Raw genomic sequence first — 16,643 nt, 5'->3', positions numbered from 1 at the left:
GCCCCTGGGAGGCCGTGGTTACTGGGAAGAAGAGGCCATCTGCGTGGAGATGAAGGTCTCGATGACACCGTGGTTGGATGGCAGCAGGTGGCTGTGGCCATTGGTGGAGTCGGAGCTCTGGTACAACACCAGGCTGCTGGAGGATACTGCGGAGGCAGAGGAGGCAGCTGGTGCCCGCCACGCCGGTCCCAACCCCATGCCCCACCACCACCGTCCCTGAGGGTGTTTGGGATGGGAAAGTAGCAACCCCCACCTCCTGAGTCTCAGCAGGTTAGAACCCCAAGGTCACACCTCAGCTCTCAGGCCTTATTAACCCAGCCCGGCTCCAGGGCCGCCAGGGTGTGGCCCCCACAGCCCCAGCACAGTTTAGCGAGCACGTCAGAGGAGCCCTGGTGAACCGGCGTCGTGGTTAGTTTTCATGCCTCAGCTTTGCCTTTTAGTACCCAGTCATGATCCAAAGCCCAGTCCAGACATTGCTGTGTATTTTGCAGTTGTGGTTAACACCTACATAAGTTGGTGTTAAGTAGAAGAGATTTCCCTTGACAGCGTGGGTGGGCCTCATCCAATCAGTCGAAGCCTTTCACGCAAAAGCTGAGGCTTCCCAGAGAAGGAGACTGCAGCAGGGCCTCCTGCCCTGCAGCTTTCAGACTTGCAGACCCCACGGTTGTATGAATCAATTTCTTAAATACACACGTGTGTGTGTGTGTATCCCTATTGGTTCTGTGTCTCAGGAGAACCCTGACTGATTCACATGGTTAATGAATGGACGTGGAGTTTGGACCTGGGTCTGGGTCCTGGCCCCACCACCTCCAAGTCCCTCTCCTCCTCAGGTGCTTTCTCCTCTGGAAAACAGGGATGCTGTTGTCCACGTCATGGGTCGAGCACAGAGCCTGGACCGCGGAGCCCTCAGGGACTGTCCCTGCAGCCTCCAGGGCTGGAAGGAGGACCCCAAGACTCACACTTAGCAAGTAGCCGGGTCTCAGAGCCCAGCAGCCTGACTCCACAGTCACCAAGCAGATAAGTCTGCTTGTCACCGTGGTGTTGTGGGCTGCAGACTCGGGTTCTCAGGGAATGAAAATGCAGGGTTCGGGTGGGACATCGTGAGCTCTGGTCGCTACAGGGGAACGTGAGTCCTTCTGACTCCCCAGGAGAAGCCAGAAAGGTGTGAAAGCTCTTAATTTTTTAACTGTTGGCAACAAATTCAAAAAACGCCAAATGCGGAGCCAGAGCCGCACATCCACGAGTCACCTCCGGCGCCCCCAGCAAGCCCTTCCCGCGCCTCCTGATTCCGCCCTACTTCAGGTTATCTTCTTCCTCCACCAAGTTAATGGATGTTCCAGTGAGACAGCAGAGAAGGCAATGGCACCCCACTCCAGTACTTTTGCCTAGAAAATCCCATGGGCGGGGGAGCCTGGTAGGCTGCAGTCCATGGGGTTGCTAAAGTTGGACACGACTGAGCGACTTCACTTTCACTTTTCACTTTCATGCATTGGAGAAGGAAATGGCAACCCACTCCAGTGTTCTTGCCTGGAGAATCCCAGGGACGGGAAGCCTGGTGGGCTGCCATCTATGGGCCACACAGAGTCGGACACGACTGAAGCGACTTAGCAGCCAGTGAGACAGGCCCGCTTCTGTGGTTTCACACCCCTCTCGTCTCACTTCAGGGGAGCACCGGTGCCCCCTCATATGTCCACCCCTCCCCGCCACCTCCCTCAGCTGTGGGGACAGCAAGAAGGGGTGGGGTGGGGCAAGGGGGCTCACCGGTGGGGCTGGCGCTGAGCCGATGGCTGGGCTGCAGCTGCTGGATGCCAGCAGGGTCCTGGCCAGGGATGTGGATGGTGGCGGCCTGAGACACCGGCGTGTGAAGCCCGGACTCGCTGGAGGCCTCAGCATCTGAGGTGAAGACCTGGCGGAAGAGCAGCTCCTGAGCCGCCCTAGATGGGGGCTGGGGCAGGGCCCATGGAGGGGCGGGGCCTTACCTGCTTGGTAGGCGTGAGGCTGGCCAGGGCGCTCAAGTTGGTGGTGTCGGTGATGAGCATGGTCTGTGGAAGCAGGCCCGTGTGGGTGTACTGGGCCACCTCAGGCTTGTGACTGTAGAGGGCTGGCCAGGAGGGAGGAAAAAGGAGGGTACAGACATGGCACCTGGGTCCAGCTGGGCTCCTCCCACGAGGGCCCTCAAGGCAGGGGCATGGGCCTGGTGAGCCCCCCAGTGGGGCAGTGGTCGGGGACTCAGGGCTGATTTCTAAAATCTGGGAGCTCCAGGTAGAAGAGATGGGCACTGCCCCCAACCGCAGGGCCCTGCTCTGCCTGTCTTGTGGGGAGGAGCCTGGGGGAGGCGGGGAGCCCACTCCTGCCGTCACCTGGAGAGCGCAGGTGTGGAAGGGACCCAGAGATGCAGGTGCTGATGGGGTACTCAGTACGGGCCCTGGATGGAAGGGTCAGCGCCCTGGTGAGGGAGGCGCATCTTATCCCCCACCTCCAGGGCCCCTCTCCACAGCGTAACCCAGCATTTCATCTGCAGTCCCAGCCCCCCCAAAACACACAGATGCCAGCAGAAAAGTGACACAAATCACGTATGGTCACGTGGACTCAGATGAAAACACAGCCACCCACATACACACATAAATGGTGGCCTCCACCACACACACACACGTTCAGGTCCACAAATCCCTCATCCAAGAATCCAAGTTCCAGAAAGGTCTGAAAACCAACAGGTGTTCATCAGGTTGGTATTAGAGCTTGTCTGGTGGTGAAGTTGGTCCTAAGCCTATTAACCCTGATTCTTGGAATTCTCCCTTTGGCTGCAGAAACCATGGTGTTTGATGAAAGGGTGTTGGACCAAGCCTTGCTGAGAGTGTTGTACGTCCTCATGGTATATGCACCATATCACCTTTCTAAAAGCTGAGGGGTGCACGGGGCCCCAAGGGCACACATGGGTGTGTACACACAACCACATGGATTCACACCTTGAAATGTATTCAGCCCATGTACGTGCATCTGAGCACCCCCAGAGCCCCCATCACAGAAGCACTCACACTTCTGTGGGTATCAGACACACACACAGACCACAGCATCTGCCACACCGCCCCTTCCCCTGGGTTCCCACCACCCCACCCCCCAGCAGGGGGCCAAGGGGTGCTCACCGTGGGGGCTCTGCAGCTGGGCCATGGTGGCCATGAAGGGGCTCTGGGCCACGTGGCTTTGCACAGAGGGCATGAGTGGCTGCTGATAGGAAGGGTGCAGCGGCTGCGAGAACTGGACGGGCTGCAGGGTGGTCAGGCTGCTGCCCATGCTGTTGATGACTGGCACACTCTGTGCCTGCGTGGAGGCCAGGCCTGGAGTGGTGGGAGGGGCAGGGGTTGGCCAGGCCTCTGGCTACCTCCGTGGTGTCCCCAGGCCCAGCCCGGACCCCCAGGGGCACCAGCCCTCCCTCCTAGAGCCCGTGGCTTGGAGGAGGGGATGAGGTAATCCGGAAAAAGCCTTGCACTGCATTAAGGCCCAGGCAAGTGACTCCCCCTCTCTGAGCTGCCAGCTCACTATAAGGGCAGGGAGTGTGTCAAGGAGGGTTCCTTGGTGCCCTGGGGTTCTACAGCCGTGCAAAAGCCTTGGGGCTTAACTCTGTACCTCTTCCCCAGCAACTCCCTGTCTGTCATATATTGAGCTTCTGCATAATAGTTCTGTGAATAAACTCTGAACTTTAAAAAAAAAAAACTAAAACCTAGAAAACATCAGTCCCCCTTACACTGCTCTGTTTTCCTGTAGCTGTTTCACCGTCTCAGGTATTGTGTAACTTGTGTATTATGTTTATCGTCTGCCTCCCCCACTTAGGTGACTGAGTTCTGGGGCTCTTTGGTTCACTTGTGTATCCCTGGTGGAGCATGGTGCAGGCACTCAATAAATCTATGAATGAATGAGTCCCAGTGGCTCTCCCCATTCCTGGATTCAGCGGGAGTCCCCATGAGGCCCTCACTCAGATGGCCCCCTTCCAGCCCCACCAGCTTACCAATGACCAGTGTGGAGGCTCCTGTGTTGGTGAACGTGGGGCCCAGGGAGGCAGGCTCTCCAGGCCCAATGGCCATGACCCCGGGAAGCGAGGCCATGATGAGGTTCTGGGGCTGCTGGCTGAGGCCTGGAGATGTCTGCTCCAAGCTGTGCAGTGCTGTCAGGGTGCTGACCGGGGGCAGGGGGCCCCCAGTGGCTGAGACCTTGGAGGGGAAGCCAGACTGAGTCAGGGCGGGGCCCCACCCTGCCTCCCTGGGTACTGCCCCAGAATCTCCCAGCCGAGCGCAGATGGGGTAGAGTGGGGGGACACTCACCAGCTTGGCCTCTGTGCTCAGCAGACTGTGACTGGGCTCCAGGCCGGTGGGAGACACTTGATGCAGGGGTGCAGACACAGTCACCAAGGGACCGCCGCTGCTTGAGGGCACTTCCGCCCCCTCACTGGTGGCAGGCTGTCCATAGCGCACACCTGGAGTGGGAGCAGTGTCCAGCATCAGCGCCCCAGTTTCCTGCCTGTGCCCCCGGCCCCCAACACCCCAAATTGTATTGGCTTGCTCCGGCCACTCACACCATCTTTATCTATGCAGCCAGCAGATTTTGCTGGAGTATCCACTTCCTGCCAGGCCCTGTGCTGGCTGCTTGTTCAACCCCTTGAACACAAGCTTTGTGTTTTATTAGCTCTGTGGCCCCCCACTGCCCAGGGCTACACCGGACATGCAGTCAGTGCTCAATGAAAGACAACAGAGCCAAACTGAACTAGGCTAATGAAATTAAACCGCAGCAAACTTGAATAGAATGAATTGGAATTAGGTGAATGAAACTGATCAAGCTGAATCAAACCCGAAATGAACTGAGATTGAGTTGAATTGGATCAAATCGAATTGGATTGAAATTGAACTCTACGATATGAGATTAACCGAATTTCCTTGAAATACATTTAGTTAAACTGATCAGTTGGGAATGGGATTGGACCAAACTGTATGAAATTTAAATGAAACTCAGATTATAGTGAGTTGAACTGGATTGAGTTGAACTGAGCTGAAAGGAATTGAGTTGGCTTGATCAAGAATGAATTGCAGTAACCAAAATCCAGTGGGGTCGGAGTGAATGCGGTGGACAGAAGAGAGGGCAGTGGGTGGAGCTGAGTGGTCAGAGGAGAGGAGAGGGGTGGGGTGGATAGGGTGCAGATGGAGCTGGAGCCATAATGAGGTGCTAAGTGGTTTACCCCATATTCCCTTTGCCCACTGCCCAGTCCCCCTGCCCACATGGCACTCACCGTGGACCTTACTGGGGGAAAGGGCAGGCGGGGGCAGACCAGGGGAGCTGTGGGCAGGCAGCACAGGGCTGGGACCTGGCCCCGGTGGTGGCCCGCTGTACGTGTCCATGGCCAGCTTGTGCCGAAAGGCTTCTTCCTTGCGGCGATTGGCAAACCAGTTGTAGACACGCACCTCTGTGACGAGGTTGGAGCCCAGTCCCTGGGCCTGCGACGGTGACACCCCCCTCTGGATGCACTCCGCCCTGAAGAGACGGGTACTGTGAGCCTGGGGGAGGTACTGAGAAGCAGGGCTCTCTACCCGAGAGTCCGCTGAAGCTGACAGACCTGGTTTCCGAGCCCAGTCTGCTCTGCGATCTTGAGCAAATGGCTTAGCCTCTCTTGAGTCTCTTCATACAGAGGGAGCGCAGTAAGCGGAGGGTGAGTGAGACGAGCAGCCCCACTCAGGGGCACTTGGGTAGGCAGGGCAGCAGTTCCTAACCGTTTTGGCACCAGGGACTGGTTTCATGGAAGACAATTTTTCCACGGGCTGGGGTGCAGGGAATGGTTTTGGGGTGATTCAAACGCATTACATTTATTGTGCACTCTGTTTCTGTTGGGGCTTCCCTCTGCCTGCAATGCAGGAGACCCAGGTTCGATCCCTGGGTCAGGAAGGGAATGGCTACCCATTCCAGTGTTCTTGCCTGGAGAATTCCATGGACAGAGGAGCCTGGCAGGCTACAGTCCATGGGGTCACAAAAAGTTGGACACCACTGAGTGACTGACACTTGTTTCTATTATTATTACATCAGCTCCACATTGCGTCATCAGGCATTAGATTTGGAGGTTGGGGACCCCTGGGTGGGGGCCTGGGTGCCAGAAACAGAGCTAGGTTTCAGGCCCTGAATGGGAGCTGAGAACTCCTGGGCCAACAGCAGGAGCTCTCAAAACCAGGGGGGCCTCCCTCAGGATCCAGAGCCCTCCTTGCCTTCCCCAGCCCAGACCCAGCCCAGACCCAGCCAGCCCTGCCGACCGCCAACCATTCTACCTGTTGCACTCCTCCACCAGCGCCTCCCGCTCCTCCTTGCTGGGGTTCTTCTGCCTCTCATAGGCCTGGAACAGGATCTGCTGGGAGGCTGGGCCCCATTTGAATCGGTTTCTGCGCCCCTTCTTGGTCGGCAGCTCATCTCCCGCAGGCTCTTCAATCAGCCCACCCTGGCCTGCGTGGGTGAACTCTGCGGGCACAGAGAGCTGTGAGCAGGACACTGGCCAGCCCACCTTCCCGCATCAGCCTGAGCATGCCTTTGCTTCTTTCTCATTCCCAGGGTGCTGAGCCAGAGGGGCTTGCAGCTCGAACCCAGAAATCGCCTAATCCAGTGATGACAAACACACAGCACACGTCACCCCTTGCCTAACCTGTGTCCAAGGCAGACATCACTAATCAACCCCTGCACACTCTTCTATTGGGCCAAGATATAATCTCACAGTCCTCAATATAAGGCTCCAGGTAAGCATCACCTTTTATTCACATTGGACACATATGCCATCCCATTTTACAGAAGATGTAACTGAAGGTCAGGGAGGTGAAATATTTTTCCAGGGCCACACAGTAGAGCAGAAACCTGAACTTGTATCTCCTGAGTAGATTCAAGAGTTATTTTCAACATTCTACCCTTGAAAATCAAGCCTGAAGTACAAGTATTAGCCAGTAGAGAAGAGACCCAGCCACTTTCTCAGCTGATTCTTTGGTAGGAGGCCAGTTAATGGCACCCCCAAATAACAGAACAGCTAGCTGCCCTTCAAACAGCAGAGGAAATATATATGTGTGTATGTATATATATATATATATATATATATAGAGAGAGAGAGAGAGAGAGAGAGAGAGAGTATATGGCTCATGTATGCACGGGGGTCATCCCTGGTGGCTCAGTGTTCACCATATTCTTGCCGGGGAAGCCCCATGGACAGAGGAGCCTGGAGGGCTACAGTCCATGGGGTGGCAAAAGTCAGACACAGCTAAGTGACTAAACAGCAGCAGTATTTGCATATAATACCTCTGGAAGGATCTGTATGAGACTAGGAATGCCCATGGCTGCTTTAGGAGAAGACACCTAATTTTTATTGTAAAATCTTTCTTCTGTTTTATTAAAACTAAGTATGAGTATTGCCTTAAAAACAAACCTGGATAATTATAAAAGAAACATCAAAACCCATCTTTTTTACACTTTTTTACACTTAGGCTCAAAAGTGTGGAAGTGCACTTGGGATTCTATAGGGTATGAAGCTCAGGTGGTAAAACCCACCATGCCCTGAATGAGAACATGCCTAGCTCTCCCCAGGTTTGCAGTGGAGGGTTCCCTGAGCATACACCTCACCTCTGAGCCTTCGTTGCTGCTGTTCCTTCTGCCTGAAACACCCTTCCCTGCATCTTCAGGGGTCGAAATTCAACTGACACTTCAAGACTTAGTCGAGAGGTCATATTCCTTGTGTGATCACTCCTGATGCCCCTGCCTCCCTGAGGAAGAGGAGCCGCTTCTCTGCAAGCTCAACACTTGGAAACGTTCCCTGTGGTGCCCTGTGCTGGGCCTGGAACATGGTGCGTGTTCCAGAAACTCTGGCTCTTGTTGGTGTTATCACATTTTAATTCTTGTCTCACCGAATCATGCGGATTTGTCCTCTGGCTTCCCCTCTGCACAGGACGCTCTTAGAAGGCAGGGACCCAGTTCATCCATCTCTCGATGCCCAGGATCAACCCTCTTTCCCTCCACCAGAGCGCCTCCCGCAGAACAGGTGATACACGCTGGTTGAATTCCGCCCCCCCCCCCCCACTACCACGGCTCCTCGACTTTGTCCGTCTGCCTATCCAAGGAATGGGGAGGGGGCCAGACTTCCAGCCCCCGCCCTCGAGCTGCAGGGGGTCCCAGGCCCTGCCGGGAAGACGGGCTGCTGTCGGTCATTACTTACGCTGGGCCACCTCTCGCTGCTTGCGGACGTACCAGGTGTACAGGGCGGCTCGCTTCTGCGTCTTCATGGGCGTGCCCTTGTTGAGGTGCTGGGACAGGTGGGACTGGTTGAGGCCGGTGGTGTCGACCACCTCCCGCTGCGGGATGTTGTGCTGCTGCAGGTAGGACTTGACCATCTTGGCCACGCGCCACGGGTCCTCCCTGGGGGAAGGACCATCTGCTGAGCCAGGGGTGGGTGCTGGGAGCCCTGTCCACCCGGGAGGCGGGGATGGTGGATGGAGGCAGGTGTGGAGCCTAGGGGCCTGTGGCCTGACTCAGGGATGGGGAGGTATGGGCACTCATGTCAGGACACAAGGACATGGGGGCAGAGATTCACAGACACACACACGTGGCAGACGTGCACACAGGCCCCATCCAGCCCTGCACACACCCAGGAACAGATGAAGGTTTAGAAGCACACAGTGACACGCGGACACACATGTGGACTTAAACAGGCTCGCCCTGGAAGCCACACAGGCCCATGGGGAGGGTCCTCCGTTAAAGACCCCTCCTCATTCTACCTAGGAATGTTATCTATGACTGTGTCTTATCCACTGAGAGACTGGAGGGCAGGAACTGTCTGGTTTTCAGCACCCAACATAGGCCTGACGTAGAGTATGCCCTTGGTGACTGCATGAATGAACGAGTGTGCATATATATGGATGGATGCATGCATGCATGGATAGGTAATGTGATGGCCAATGGATTGACGGTGGCTGGTGGGTGAGAGGATGGATGGATGGATAAATGCGATGGTTGATGGGTAGATGGTAGATAAATGGACGGATAGGTGGGTGTATGGATGGACAGATGGTAGGGTAGATGGGTGGATAAGTGGATAAAAGCATGGATGGATGGATGGATAGGTAATGGGATGAACAATGGATTGATGGTGGGCGGCGGGTGAGAGGACGGCTGATGGATAAAGCAATATGATGGTTGATGGGTAGATGGTAGATGGATGGATGAACAGGTGGTAAGGTAGGTGGATGGATGAGCAGTTGAAAGCATGGATGGATGGATGTGTGGATGGATAGGTGGGTAGGTGGGTAGATGTACAGATGAGAGTGACCTGCTGGAAGAAAAAAGTTAGATCTGCCAAGAAGGCAAGAAACATGATTCTCCCACTTGACAGCCAGGGTCACTGAGGCTCAAAGCACTGTGTCACATGTATCTCTTGCCCAAGGTCATGGGATCAGCCCAGCAGAGTCCCACCCCAGCTCAAGGGATTTAGTTCTAAGTTGGCTCATCTGATAAAAATTACATAGCGTCAAAATGCCTCCTGAAAGTCTGCACTTAACCCTAGACGGTAGCGTGGCCAGTCTCTGCACAGCCCTGAGGCGGATGGCTAGTTTTTCAAGAGTCCCAGGGTTATGGGCTGGCATCCCAAGAACTTCTTGTAAGAAAAAATGTACGTAGTTCTGTCACTGGAGGGATTCAAGGGACCTGAGGCCACTGGGGCTCAGCCTCCTGCCCTCAGCTCACCATGGGGAACAGAAAGGGTCAGGCTGCCTGTACCATATAAGTCCTTCCCTCTCCCTCTCCTGCTGTGTCTCAGCCTTCCCCTCTTCCCTTCATCCTCTCCTGAGCTTTTGCTACATCACGTGGCAGATGCAACCGTGCTGAGAGAGGCAGAACTGGGATTTGAACCCCGGTCTGTGCAATCCTAAGCCTGTGTTCCCACCGCCTCTTTGCAGCTATTTGCTTTCAGAAATCGGAGGCTTCCAATACTGGCATGTGTGACAAATGGCGTGTTGCTGTGTCACGTGTCGCAGCCAAAGATTGGATACAACCTGAACGTCCAGCAAAAGGATGCTGATCAACCAAATTGCAGGGCCTCCCTCCAACCCCCTGAGAAAGCTCTGCACAAGCCCAGCTGGAACAGTTCATCTGATACATCTGCTGTGTGGGGCCTTCCCTAATGGTCCAGTGGTAAAGGATCCACCTGCCAATACAGCAGACACAGGTTCGATCCCTGGTCCTGGAAGGGCCCCACATGCCTCAGGGCAACCGAGCCCATCTGCCACAACTGCTGAGCCTGTGCTCTAGAGCCTGGGAGCCACAACTCCTGAGCCCAGGTGCCCAATTACTGACGACCACATGCCCTAGAGCCCGAGCTCCCCAACAAGAGAAGCCACCACTATAAGAAGCCCACACACTGCAACTAGAGAGTAGCCCCCACTCGCTGCAACTAGAGAAAAGCCCACACAGCCACAGAGGCCCAGCACAGTCAAAAAATAAACAAATAAAATTATATATTAAAAAATAAAATTTAAAGTGGGACAGGGTCTTTCCTGGTGGTCCAGGGGTTAGGACTCTGTGCTCCCTAGGCAGGGGGCCCGGGTCAGGGGACTAGATCCTATATGCCTCTGCTAAGAGCCCGCCCGAGGCAACAAAGCTCTTGCATGCCGCAATGAAGACTTGGTACAGCCAAATTAAAAAAAATTTTTTTTTAATTGGGATAAAAGATTTCTACATATTTGCTTGTGTTCACATAAAATACCGGAAGGACACAGAATGAACTGGAGACACTGATTGGATGCTAAGGACGGGGCAGGGCGGGGGGCTTTTCTCTGTTACTCTTCTGCACTTTGTAAATTATATGATACAGGATCATGTGTCATATATACCAATATCATATATTGATAATATACTACATAGATCATGTTTAAAACTGAATTGTGAAAAAAAAATCTAAAAGCAAATTAACCTCGCCCCCAGCACTCTAAAGCCCACCCCACAGTACCTTCCCCCCCGGGCCTTCTCTTTCCTCCAAGAACCAGTCTCGCCTGCTCCCCTGACGGTGCCCTTCTGAGACCCAAGGGCACAGAGACCTTCATCCTCATTGGCCCTCTGACTTCCTCCTTTTTTATCAGCAGGTCGCATAGAGGGAGGGAGGAAGGGAAGATAGGGACAGATGCAGTTAAAACAGTCAGCAGTCAGTAGCTGATTGGCAGCCGGGAGAGTGCGTGTTTTTGGGTATTCACAGTGAGCCAGGCACTGTGCTAAGGGCTGGTCATTTAAATCTTAACCCTGGAAGCTAGGTGCTACTTGTCGACTCATTTCCCAGGTGAGAAAACTGAGGCTCAGAAAGGTGTGTGCTTGTCCAAGGGGACCCACTGGGGCTCAGGACTATTTCGCTCTGCCTGTACCCCTGACATCTCCCTGAGCCCTGTCTCCCTGCTTTCAGGGGCCCTTAGAAGCCTCTCCTCCCCGCCACCACCCCATCCACCAGCTCACCAGATGCCAGTCAGTCCTGGGAGGGAAGGGCAGGACAAAGTCCAGCCTTGTGCTCCATGGCAAACATGTTTATCTGATTCCGGGGCTGGGCTGCCCATGGCCTCCCTCCTCCCCCAACTGCAGTCATCCCCCTCCTGAGAGAGAAGTCCTCCTTCCCTCCGTCTCTTCTCCAGAGAGAAGGAGCCCAAGCTTCCTTCAGCAGCGCCTCTCCAGGCTCAAATTAAAGATCTGCTGTCTCTCCCTGTCCATCTGATCCCGTGTGTCTCTGTCTGTCACTGTTTCACACACACTCTCTTTCTGTCTCTTTGTCTCTGTTTTCTGCTTTCTCCACCTCCACAAAACACACACACACACACACACACACACACACACACACACAGAGTCTCCAAGAACAGGGCTCAGAGTCTCCAAGAACAGGGCTCTTTTCAGGACATTTTCCCCAAGGCAGAATTAAGAGGCCAGGTCTCCAGGCATCTCCTGCTTTCACGCTAATGGGTTTGAGTTAAGCCAATCCCTGGTTCAAATCCCACCTCTGTGACCTCAGGTACACGCCTCTCATCCGCCCTGTAACAGGATGATAGTTCCACGTCTGCCTCCCAGTTGTCTATTGGGAGAACTGGATGAGTTACTAGTAGGGGTGAAATGCTGAGGTCAGGGCCAGGCGCACAGTAAGAGCTCAGTAAGTGGAACGATATTGTTACCACCACCACCTCCATCATCACCATCCACAACTTAGTCCTGGGGCCTCCCAGCCCCACAGCAGAGGGAAGAGGGCTCAGGAATGGTGGAGACCTGCCCATATCTCCCTCCTCCCACCTCCTGCCGGTTCTGGAGTCCCTCAGAGGTTTGAGGCCTTGCTTACAGGTCCATGGGATTTTGGTGGGTCCAAGGTTGCAGAGCTGGGAGACCAGCCTGAAGGGCCATTTATCTAGAGGGGAGCTGAATTCTCAGCGTGAACCCCAGCTCTACCACTCACCCTCCAGGTGGCTCTCGGAAGTTGCTTAACTTCCATGTGCCTCAGTTTCCTCAACCATGATAGGGGGTTAATAATATTTCATAGGTTATCAGGAGGAGAAGATGAATTTCATGCATTTGTAAGCCCTTCATAAGCCCTAGGGGACTTCTCAGGTGGCTCAGTGGTAGGGAATCCGCCTGCCAATGCTGGAGATGCAGATTCGATCCCTGCGTCGGGAAGATCCTCTGGATGAAGAAATGGCAACCCACTCCAGTATTCTTGCCTGGGAAATCCCATGGACAGAGGAGGCTGGCAGGTTACAGCCCATAGGATCTCAGAATTGGACACGACTTAGTGACTGAGCACACACGCACACGTCAGCCCTAGAGCACTGCATGGAAGTCAGTCAATGGTTAACAGTGAGACTGATGGAGGAGGGTAAAGAGGGAGATGAACGTGTCAAAGAAAGGCATGTGACCTCAGGGTGCTGTGTCAAGTGTGGAGGACTTGGGTCCAAGTCCTGGCCTTACTGCTTTGTAAGACTGCCTCGGGCAGGTCACTTTGCCTCTCTGAGCCGTAGTTTGCTCATCTGTAAAATGGGACCATTGATAATAGCAGTCGTTTTTTGCACTTACATGCCGTTTAACCCTGTGGGTAAGCATTATGATCAACTCTGCCTTGCAGAGAATACTGGGGCTCAGAAAACTGAAACTGCCTGCCCCAGCCAAGCTGGGGATCAAGTCCAGGCAGGCTGGCCTCTGTCGGGGTGTCAGACTGTCCCACCTCAGCCCCTGTCTTCCTGTGTCTCCAGGCCTTGGTACTGCCCAATGGAGAGGACCAGAGACCCTCGAGTTTGAGTGGCTCAGGGATAGGAGGACCTAGGAGGACACTCAGGAAGGAGCCCTGGGGACAAGCTCCTCCCTTGGCCATAGCAGCAGATATCCCCAAGGCTCAGAGAGACCTAGATGTCACTCATTCATTCATGAATGTCAGCTACCAGGCTGGAGATCAGGGGTCTGAGTGGTGAACACAGATCTGGAAGAGCTTCGGTAGTCATGGCCCGAGACAGAAAACAGACAAATAAGATGATCATAAGTAATGATACATTTCAGGAGAAAGTCAGCGAAAATAGAGGAAGAGAGTGATGATGCTGGGACCTTCCTTTAGATGGGGTGATCAGGGAGGGCCTCCCTGACGAGGTGATATTGGAGCAAAAAGGGGAAGGAATTGGTCATGGGAAGATCGGAAAGAAGGGTCCAGGGAGAAGGTACAGCACGTGCAAAGGTCCTGAGGTGGGAATCAGTGAAATCAGTGTAATGTAAGTGGAGGAAAGTGGTGGCGGGGAGAGAGGTACCTGAGGAAGAGGTCAGGGAACCAGGGCAGGGAGTGTGAATTTTACTCATTGTCCTGGTCAGGGAAACCAAGGCAGGATGAGAAGAGACATGTTCTAGGTCACACCTGGCTTCCTGGGAAAGTCCTACCCCTTCGCCATCCTTTCCAGCCTCAACTTCCCCCACCACCCAGGGCTGTCACAGGGGTCCCCCACCCCTCTGCAGCCTATGTCCTGAGGCTTAAGGCCCCACTTTCCCCCCTCGGGGTGTTTTCAGATCCCTTTTGTTACCTGAACAATAAGTAACCCAGGTAGTTAGTTATAAACTCCGCAGGAACAAGGAGCTGGTTGATAATTTATAGCAACATCTCAAATTTAAATGGAAAGTAAATAGCATGCTGTTAGCATTAAAGAAAACCCAATCGGGGCGGGAGGCAAGCACTCCAGCTTCCTCGCAGCTTGGGGCACCTCGCTCTCTCCCCAGCCCCTTCTCCCAGCTGCATGTCAGCCCCAGGCCCCTCCTGGCTCCTCTGCTCCACTCTGCTTCTCCAGGTCTCTCTCTCCATCTCCTGAGACTCACCCCCCACCCCCGTCTCTTCCTTCTTGTCTCCCCTCTCTCCCTCCACCTCCAGGTCTCTGCTGGTCCCCAGGGAGCACTTTGACCCCTGCGTGCTGTGGATCAAGCCTTCCTGTCCACCCATCATCCCACTGGAGGGGCTACTGGTCAAGAGGCCCCACCCAGCCAGGTAAGGCCTTTGGTACCCCTTCTGCCCCCTACTCCCCCCTGAAAGCCCCCAGGCCCATCTGGGGCCCTGAGCAGTTCTGGCCCAGCCCCACCCTGTCCAGGTTGCCCTCTCCCTGGGTCTGGTGATGCCTGACTCTATGCCCCTCCCCTGCAGCCCGGCAGGGCCCTTTGCCCTCCTCCTCCTGCCAAGTCAGGGGGCCCTGGCTGCTCCCCTGCCCCCTCCCCAGCCCTCAGAAGGCCTGGCAGGCCCTGAGGGCTCCCTGAGGGATGGATCCCACCCTCCCCCACCCCAGGCTGGGATCCAGACCTTGGACAGAAAAGAGATAGTCTTTAGGAACTCTTCCTCAGCAACCCACCTCCCCCCCGACCCCGTCACCCCTAGCTGCCCCCAGCTCTGACCCCAGTCCCAAGAGAGGGGCGTGGAGCCCCAGCTGGGCGTCCTTAGTCCAGCTCCTTCCCCTCTCTGAGCCCCAGTTTCCTTTCCTCATCCTTCGCTTTATGTAGCTTCCTCCAGAGTTCATCTCAACATTGCCCGAAATGACGCCTGTGAAACCTCAGCCAGGCACCCCTCCCCGGACTGTTAGGAGGGAGGTTACAGAGCCTCGGAGGGGGGGCTGTCCCTGAAGTCCCCAGGTTTCCCTTCCCTCACCTCCAACCTCCCCCACCCCCACCTGGGGGGAAGTCAGAGATGGCTCAGACCTCCCCAGGCCACCAGCCCTACAAGTTAATGATCATAGGCCTTATCAGAGCCTTTCGCCATTTATAAATTTATAAAACAAAAGAGAAATAATAAAGCCCGTGGGTAATTAGTAACCAGCTCAGCTCTGCTGAGGAGAGGGGAGCAGAGAGCTCAGACCCACCCCGTCCTCCAGGAGATGGGGAGAGCCAGCCGGTGGGTTGGGGGTACGGAGCAGGGAGGCTTCTAGTGGTACCCGCTGGTGATGGGGGGGCCTGAGGCTGTGCTGGAAAGGGGAGTAGCTCCCCTCCTGAGGCTCCATTTCCTGCAGGTAAGAAAGACCTGGGTTCTCCCGGCTGAAAGCTCGAGTTCTGCGGAGGCAAAGGGGGCCCCTCAAAACCCTAGCCAGGGGTGTGCCCTGATGCTTAGCAGGGAAGTTAGGACTGGGGGACTAGAAATGTGCCTAGTAGCTAAAAATTCCCACCACCACCCCTTCCCCAGTTCTCTCCCCGGGTACTCAAATTGTGGATTCTCTGCTCTGTTCCCATCTTGGGGTTCCCCTGTGGGGCATGCCCCACTTCCCAAGCTCTGGGCTGGAAGCCTTGGCTTATGGGGACGGGACCATGCAGAGGGCCGGATCGGGTGCTGGAGACTCCAACCTCCAAGCCAGAACCCCCCTCCCACCACCTCCAAGCTCTAACGGGCCCTTTCCCCGTCGCAACAACCAGGCTACAGCCCATGGGACTCTGGACTGGGAATGGCGGGCAGAAGCCGAGGGTGGGTCCCTGTCTCAGGGCTCCTTGGGAGCGGGGGACAAGGGAGGGGTCCTTACTGCAGCAGGGTCTCCACCACGGCCTTCTGGTGAGCCGCCTCTTCTGGGCTGAGGCTCTCCAGCTCCTTGAGGATGGGCGGCGTGAAGTCGTCCCCATCGTCGTCCGTCTCGTCCTCTGAGCCCCTGGTCTCCCCCAGCCCATTGGGCAGCTCGGCCAGCTCCCCTCGGCCGCCGCCACTGCTGCAGGACTCCCCCTTGTCCAGGGGGCCATCTCCAGCCAGCAGGTAGGGACCCGGCTCACCCAGCGCCTGGATCAGCGCCTCTTTGCTCAGGCCTGACTCGAGCAGGGCCGCCAGGAGCTCCGTCTGCAGCTGGCTCAGTTTAGAAACCATGGCTCCACTAGCGCCGGGCCACGCGGCCAGGGGCCACCGGGCCGGCCGCCTCCCCCGACCGCGTGGGCTGGCTCCGTGCTGGCCGGCCCGCAGGCAGGCCCCAGCCAGGCTCCTTGCACCCGCTGCCCCCCCAAGCCCCACTAGCCAAGCCCTGTGGGCACCCCCAACCCCCAACCCTGGCCCCAGTGGCCAGTGAATCAGGGCCCCTGCCCGCTCTGTTTACATTGGAGCTGGGGAAATTCTCCAAGGTTCATATTTATCCGTGTGCTTAGCGAAGGGA

The 16,643-nt window shown here is 55.6% G+C and overlaps 1 protein-coding gene across 3 annotated transcripts; it reads right to left on the bottom strand.

Annotated features, from left to right (window-relative positions):
* Positions 1-18: 18 nt before the first annotated feature.
* Positions 19-16,363, bottom strand: HNF1A (HNF1 homeobox A). 3 transcript variants are annotated; one of them, XM_055550131.1, is made up of 10 exons: positions 16,032-16,363; positions 8,216-8,415; positions 6,300-6,486; positions 5,276-5,517; positions 4,317-4,468; positions 4,004-4,205; positions 3,144-3,335; positions 1,980-2,101; positions 1,762-1,924; positions 19-146 (listed from the first exon to the last, which is right to left on the bottom strand). In XM_055550131.1, exons 1-10 carry the CDS (start codon positions 16,361-16,363, stop codon positions 19-21), a joined length of 1,920 nt encoding a protein of 639 aa, XP_055406106.1. The 3 variants fall into 3 exon arrangements, with proteins under 3 accessions (XP_055406106.1, XP_055406107.1, XP_055406108.1); XM_055550132.1 differs by having other exon boundaries at positions 1,762-1,906; XM_055550133.1 differs by lacking the exon at positions 3,144-3,335 and having other exon boundaries at positions 1,762-1,906.
* Positions 16,364-16,643: the final 280 nt, after the last annotated feature.

The sequence above is a fragment of the Bubalus kerabau genome, chromosome 16 (genome assembly GCF_029407905.1).
Source record: "Bubalus kerabau isolate K-KA32 ecotype Philippines breed swamp buffalo chromosome 16, PCC_UOA_SB_1v2, whole genome shotgun sequence".
NCBI lineage: Eukaryota > Metazoa > Chordata > Mammalia > Artiodactyla > Bovidae > Bubalus > Bubalus kerabau.
The sequence above is the reverse complement of the archived record's forward strand: the minus strand, read 5'-3'. Positions and strand labels throughout refer to the sequence as shown.

Excerpts from the sequence above, each read along its gene's own strand:
- HNF1A (XM_055550131.1), bottom strand. The coding sequence starts at position 16,363 with ATGGTTTCTAAACTGAGCCAGCTGCAGACGGAGCTCCTGGCGGCCCTG. Across the intron at positions 6,487-8,215 it reads GCAGCGAGAGGTGGCCCAGC|AGTTCACCCACGCAGGCCAG; the intron begins GTAAGTAATGAC and ends CTGTGCCCGCAG. Across the intron at positions 4,206-4,316 it reads TGAGCACAGAGGCCAAGCTG|GTCTCAGCCACTGGGGGCCC; the intron begins GTGAGTGTCCCC and ends TTCCCCTCCAAG.